This window comes from Engraulis encrasicolus, chromosome 21, assembly GCF_034702125.1.
Source record: "Engraulis encrasicolus isolate BLACKSEA-1 chromosome 21, IST_EnEncr_1.0, whole genome shotgun sequence".
NCBI lineage: Eukaryota > Metazoa > Chordata > Actinopteri > Clupeiformes > Engraulidae > Engraulis > Engraulis encrasicolus.
In genome coordinates this window covers 9,386,121-9,393,620 of record NC_085877.1, presented here as the reverse complement: position 1 = coordinate 9,393,620, position 7,500 = coordinate 9,386,121, and the positions used below count along the sequence as shown (strand labels likewise).

Below are 7,500 nucleotides of genomic sequence, written 5' to 3'. Positions count from 1 at the left end.
CCAAACTACACTTCTACTGTAAATCTATTGAGGAACTATCCTAAAAATAATTAATATATAATATATGAAATGAAAAAAAAAATCATCATTGATTAGTCATAATAGCAGTGTTTTTGAAATGGGTATCAAAAAGTATGGCGAGGTGTTCTAGAATTAAATCTACTAAGGAGCACGGAGAAAAAGGTTCAAGTACAATGGCCTATGAGATAGAGGGAGAGTGCTGAGGAGGAGCGGGCGTCAGAGAGGAAGAGGAAGAGGAGGAGTCAGAGGAGACAGGAAATAGGAAGTAGGAAACAGGAAGTAGGAAAAAATGAGGTCAGGCACTACCTTAATGAGCCGGCGCTTGATTAGCTGCTGGTCAGCTGAGAGAAAGCCATGATTGATCTTAGGGAAGACCATCTGAGCAGGACAAGGGGAAGTTGCACAGGTCGCCAAGGTCATGAAGGTCAAGGTCAAGGTGAAGGTCGCAGAGATGAAGGTTGCAGAGTTTCAAAAGGTCAATAGATGACAAGGCAGAGGTCGGAGAGCAGAGGAGAGAGCCGCATGACGTTCCGGACCCCAACAGGAAGTGGATGTCGATGAAATCCCAGAAGAAGAGAAGTGGAACAGGAAATGATGAGGAAGATGATCACGATGAGGAAGATGATGGGCAGCAAGGAAGAAAAGTGGATGTTTTTGATTTTGTTTTTGTTTGTTGTCAGGAAGCGGAGGATGGCAACGGAGGAGGAGAGATGTGGGAAATGGGAAGAAAGAAGGCAATACAAGCAAAGAGAAAGAGAGAGAGAGAGAAGAAGAAGAAAACAAAAACAAATGCTGGTTAGACATGTCTGAAAAAAAAGGAGAGGAGACTGTCAGTGCCTTCACGCTTGGCCAGAGGTTTGCATGGACCCACCCCATTGAAGCAACCAGAACACGGTGTGTGTGTGTGTGTGTATGTGCGTGCGTGCGTGCGTGCGTGCGTGCGTGCGTGCGTGCGTGTGTGTGTGTGTGTGTGTGTGTGTCCTGATTCACTCCCAGGTCCAGTCCCATGTTTTGGTGCCGGTCCAGATAGGCCTGTGACTGTGGCCCCACCCAAGCAGTATGGACCTCACTCCATGCCAGAACCCACAAGGCCCGGCAGGGGCAGGGGAGTAGAGTGCAGTGGAATGGCAAGGGGAGCGTGTGCGTGTGCGTGTGTGTGTGTGTGTGTGTGTGTGTGTGTGTGTGTGTGTGTGTGTGTGTGTGTGTGTGTGTGTGTGTGGTGGGGGTATGCAAACCTTTGCCCAAGTGAAAGCACTGACATCACAATGGCGTCTCTACCCAAGTCACAAACCCTCGAGCTGTACACACACACACACACACACACACACACACACACACACACACTGGAGCCCCAATGCTGTGTTCAGCAGTGCTGAGCTTCTGGGTTTGATCAGTGTTTAACTGTACCCAAGTGGACCATACTTAGAGAACGCTGAAAGGAGTGATCAGCTTGTGTTAAAATAAGCATATTTCTAAGTGTGTGTGTGTGTGTGTGTGTGTGTGTGTGTGTGTGTGTGTGTGTGCGCGCGCGCGTGCCTGCGTGCGTGCGTGTGTCCTCACTTCTCGGTTGCGCTAATACGAGCATATTTCTCTGTGCTAAATGGTTGCCTTCATGGGTGATTTCAGATACTTTCCGTACACTTTGCCATTGTAAAAAAATGAAGCACTCCTTGTATGAAGCCATGGAACTAGACATACTAAACATTAAATTAGCTTCTATGTATTTATTTATAAATGCAGAGGTGTCAAAAGTAAAAGTAAATACAAAATCAAACACACTTTCTTTCCAACACAGTTAGCTTATCTTAGTAACCAGTAGACCTGTGTACTTGTCCTACGATCAGCTAACTCTGCACTGGTTGGATCAAATGCGTGGTGGGTTGTTGGGTTTTTAATGTTTATCAGTAGCAACCAGGGCTTTGAACCGTTATTTTTTTCCAAACGTTCCGTTCCGAACAGAAACGGAATTATAACGTTTCCGGTTATGAGTTCCACCAATAAATTGATGTTCCCGAACCGGTTAGAACAAAAAAATATTGTTCCCGGAACGGTTAATTTCGTTCCTGTCAGCTGATTACTCCCCATAGGCCTAACTGACGTTAATTAACCAAGAAAGACGGAAGTGCAAATGAGTCAACCTACATTCCAAGCTGTTTATTCAAGCGGATAAAAACAATATCCTCCAGAATTTTGTCATTCAGGGACACCCTAAGCAGAGAAACGGAGAATAAAACTCAATGATGAAAACGCGCACTCCAGGTCGACTTGGGTCACGGGGAGCGTTATGATGGACAATGTGAGTTTGTGCATATACGAAGCGGCAATGGATGCCCAATAACGTAGAACATACCCGGTGCTCTTTACACGCGCTTCTCTGCAATGTCAATGATGCAATGGAAACAATGCAATGCCTTTTTGTATGACAGTGGTTTCTCTTATTTAAGATGTGGAGTGGAGACTTTGTAATCCACATTCCACAACTCTCTCTCCATTCAGTTAGAGAATGTCTGATGTCACACAGGACGTGAACCTCAGCCGTCATGGTAACGTGCGCAGGAAAATAATTACTTTTTTTTTCAGTTTGAGGAACGGTATTAACCGGTATTAACCGGTTACCATTATTTTTAAATAAGTGTTTCCGTTCCAGAACATAAAAAATAATAAAGTTTCTGGTTTCGTTTCTGTTCCCTGTAAAATACAAAAAGTTCCCGGTTTTCGTTTTCGTTCCTTGAACCGGTTCAAAGCCCTGGTAGCAACACAGTCTATCCACTTCTTTAAGTACAATGGAGTAAATGGTGCAACTGCTATGTAATATAATGTTAGTGTGTTAGTGTGTATATGTGTTAGTGTTGTACAGTACTTTTTCTAGGAATTTACTTTTACTTCTACTTTTACTTTTACTTTTTGACACCTCTGACTGAACGTGTACCTTTTAAAGGAATAGTTAACACGTTGTTGAAAATGTCAGTTGGATCATAGTGGTGCGTGGTGTGGCAATGTGTCACAGCCTTTAAAAAAACAAAACATCTTGCCACTTTTGGTCTATATCAGTGTGAGGGTGTTATACTGCACACACACTTAACTTGGAATAGGCAGTGTATATTTTTACAGTGGCCAGATTGTGTGTGTGTGTGTGTGTGTGTGTGTGTGTGTGTGTGTGTGTGTGTGTGTGTGTGTGTGTGTGTGTGTGTGTGTGTGTGTGTGTGTGCGTGTGTGTGTGCGTGTGTGCGTGTGTGTGTGCATGCGTACTAGCGTGCGTACCTGCGTGCGTGCGTGCGTGCGTGTGTGTGTGTACTATGTTTGCCCGTGTGTGTGTGTGTGTGACTAGCCAGTGCCACTGGTTGGAGTATAGCCAGACCAAATGTGTGTGTGCATGTGTGAGTGTGTGCGTGTATGCATGCGTGCATGTGTGAGTGCATTGGCACTGTCTGGTTCTTGGCCAGACCATGTCTTGGTTAGAAATTTAAATTCTGTTTCTGATCAACTAGACATTGGTGCAGACGTGTAAAAGAAAAAAAAAAAGAAAGAAGAGAAATGTTACCTTCACTCCTTTATTGTGTGTGTGTGTGTGTGTGTGTGTGTGTGTGTGTGTGTGTGTGTGTGTGTGTGTGTGTGTGTGTGTGTGTGTGTGTGTGTGTGTGTGTGTTTCAGATGGATTAATGCTGTCATTGGCCCTTGGCATCTCGGATGGAAAGGAAACCCCAGGATTGGGCCAGAGTGTGTGTGTGTGTGTGCATGTGTGTGTGTGTGTGTGTGTGTGTGCGTGCGTGCGTGCGTGCGTGTGTGCGTGCGTGAATGCGTACGTGCATGCGTGCGTGTGTGTGTGTGTTTCTGTCCAAGCGTAGGCACACAGTATGTGTATGTCTGTTCTCTAAATGAGGGCATGATGTCTATCCAAGCGTCAGCACTCGTGCCCATGGGTATTTGTGTGTGTGTGCGTGTGTGTGCGTGCGTGCGTGCGTGCGTGCGTGCGTGCTTGTGTGTGTGTGTGTGTGTGTCTGCGTGTGCATGAATAAAAATAGGTATCCAAGTACCAACGTCCAGCACACAGCAAGGGCCCCAGTTGTATTTCCAATCACACTCACTCAGCATGTGTGTGTGTGTGTGTGTGTGTGTGTGGTGGCACAGCTCGAAGGGGCGTGTGACAAGAGTGTGTGACGCCACGCCAACAAACAAACCTTCATCAGGATCTGATTGCTTTGCAAAGCAGCCAAGGCAGGAAGACCAGGCAGACCCTGAAGACAAACACACACACAGGCACGCACACACACACACACACACACGCAGGCACGCACGCAGGCACACACCCAAACACACACACGCACACACACACAGTATACATGCAAATGGACACATGTATAACATAGTCAAGCAAAAATCAGCATCAAAGCAAAAGTCACACAGAAACATGAGCATACAAAAACATCCCGGAACACGCACACACACATACACGCACACACACACACACACACACACACACACACACACACACACACACACACACACACACACACACACACACACACACACACACACACACACACACACACACACACACACTAACAAGCATTGGTAATAAGTGTCTAAAGAGTCAAGCAAGCTCAACCACCAGTCGTAGATTTTGATGAACATCACACCCACACAACACACTCACACAAGCACACAGGCACACACACAGGAAGACAGACACTCATTCTACCATGCAGACAAACACAGACAGACAGACAGACAGACAGACAGACAGACAGACAGACAGACAGACAGACAGACAGACAGACAGACAGACGCACGCATACACACACACACACAGACGCCCACACACACATCTTAAACTCCCAAACTTCTCTGACAAGCAGTCCTCTAGCTCAAAAACAATCAAGCAGACTACAAAGCTTGCTCAGTTGACACCTATTACAGCTGTCCTCATGGAGGTAAACAGAACAGCAATGAGATCAGCACAAAAAGACTCTAGTCTAGACTGTAGCGAAGTCTTCTCAGAAGTTTGAATACGTTTATTTGTGCACCAGAAGTTTTTGAAGTCTTGTACCCAATTTCCTGACTGAATATAAAATGTTTCTCTCAATGCTTAATAAACCAGGTGCTTCTGAAGTCCCTCAACCCAAAAATCTTTTTGCTGAACTACTCCGACAGGCTTCTGAAGTCCCGCTCCCCCATTGTTGTGTTTGAAACTCCATTGAAACGCTTCGCAAATGAGCCAGACATTTTTGTCTACCGCTGAAGATGAATGAGTCCTCCAATGAAGCCTTTTAAATATATATTTTTATACATCTTGTTTTCAAACACACACAAAGGAGTCAAGCTTGCATGTACGGTGAGTGAATAGGCATTTAATCATTCTGTCTGTGAATCATTCTGTCTGTTTGTCCTGGCTGAGAGAGAGAGAGAGAGAGAGAGAGAGAGAGAGAGAGAGAGAGAGAGAGAGAGAGAGAGAGAGAGAGAGAGAGAGAGAGAGAGAGAGAGAGAGAGAGATGGGATACTCTAGAAAAACTGTACTTGACTGTAATTGACACTATTGTAGGAGAGCTTGTAACAATGACACATTATTAAAGTGATTCCCATTGTTTTGGCACTAAATTGGATGTTGCCACCTGATTGTCTAGGATTATATGTCACAATCGCACATTGGGATCTTTCACTCGCACTCCTTCACTCTCTACACAGTGCCTCCGAGCGTGCATGGGGAGAGTATGCTGATTGATGTAAACATTAAATTATGAAAGTGCCTCAGTGCATTAAGAAGCAGACACCATAGCTGAGCAGTTCTCCAAATATATATACATTTTGAGACAAATACTTCAGTTAAGGGAGGTAGAGATGCCTCATGAGAACTCGAACCCGGACCTTCTGCACAAAGAAAGTGGATCAAACAAGAAGCGTCATTTTGTTTCTTTTCCGGTATCCACTTTATGTCGGGTGAACGCCCCTTTAGTAGACCTTTGGTTAGGAGACCTTTGGAGTCCTGAGGTTGAGAATCAATGAAGTCCCCTTAGCGCTGTAGATGGCGGTAGCGCACGTCTTGCGCAAACACCTCAAAAAGAGAAGAAGTAGTAGGGGACAATGCCTCCTTAGGAGACCCAACTTGAGCACACGCTTTTGCATTGAGTGGGCGTGTTTTGCGATATCTTGCTCTGATTCAGTATTTTTGTTCTGCAGTTCAAAACTGGGGCTCTGGCCACTACTATACCTAACAACCAGGCTCATCGGCATGACAGTGAGAATAAACCCACAACCCGACTGATGGTCAGTCAATCAAAATGATGCTGATGGAAACTGTAAACAATTTCATCTCAATAAGGGAGACGGATGTATCGAGGGGCAAGTTTATTATGAACAGTCAAAGTAAAATATTTGGTCACGTATAAAAGATGAGAGGGGAGATGTAACGAGAAGGGAGTTTATTACTCAACATGTCGACTCTGAAGGAAACAGACTCTTTAACGACGCTAAAGATCTAACAACTGGGAAATTAATGCATTAAAATATATAAAATGTACAAATCAAAGACTTTTATCTTCAAATGTAACTAATGGGAAGTAATTTAAATTGGAAGAAAAGACTGAAGGAAACAGTAGAACGTTTTGTCTCTATGAGGAGAGAAATGTTGGGAAATGAGTGGAAAAGTCATTTGAATCATCATGCCTCATTAGCAGAGCTGGACTTGGCACAATGGATATTGTCCGCCAGATCGACCCTCAGTGGAGAGGATTAGAATGGATGGAGGAGGAGGAGGAGGAGAAGGAGAAGGAGGGAGAGGATGAGGAGGATGAGGAGGAGGAAGAGAAGAAGGAGGAGGAGGAGGAGGAGGAGTAGGAGGAGGAGGAGGAGAAGGAGAAGGAGGGAGAGGATGAGGAGGATGGAGGAGGAGGAGGAGGAGAAGGAGAAGGAGGGAGAGGATGAGGAGGATGAGGAGGAGGAAGAGAAGAAGGAGGAGGAAGAAGAGGAAGATGAGGAGGAGGAGGAGGAAGAGGAGGAGGAGGAGGATGAGCAAAAGGGGAGAGAAAGAGGACGATAAAGAGGCAGAGTGAGAGCAGAAAGAGGAGAGAGGAGGAGGAGGAAGAGGCAGAAGAGGATAAGGAGACAGGAGAGCAAGAGGGGAGAGGAGGTGGAGGTGGAAGAGGCAGAAGAGGATAAGGAGGAGTAAGAGGACGACGATGAGTAAGGAGGATGAAAAGACAGAGTAAGAGCAGAAAGAGGAGAGGAGGAGGAAGAGAGTTTGTAGGATGGAGATACGTAAAGGTGGAGGAATAGGAATAACAGAAACAGTAAGAGGAGGGAGAGAGGGGAGGAGGAACAAGAGGAGAAGTATAGAGAGAGTAGAGCATGATAGAAAGAAATATATAGAGACAGGAGAAGGAGAAGAGAAGAAGTGGAAAAGGAATAGAAAGATGAAAACAGGATGAGGATAAAGGGAAATACAGACAGGAGGTGGTGGTGGAGGAGGAGGAACAGAAACAGGAG

General features: G+C 45.3%; 1 protein-coding gene across 1 annotated transcript in view; it reads right to left on the bottom strand.

The window, feature by feature from the left end:
• LOC134438057 (collagen alpha-1(XXV) chain-like) overlaps positions 1-7,500 on the bottom strand; it is a 429,488-nt gene that overhangs the window by 97,078 nt on the left and 324,910 nt on the right. Inside the window, exon 7 of the mRNA XM_063187644.1 lies at positions 328-399. Coding sequence (XP_063043714.1) covers positions 328-399 — 72 coding nt within the window. The remainder of the gene's footprint in view (positions 1-327; positions 400-7,500) is intronic.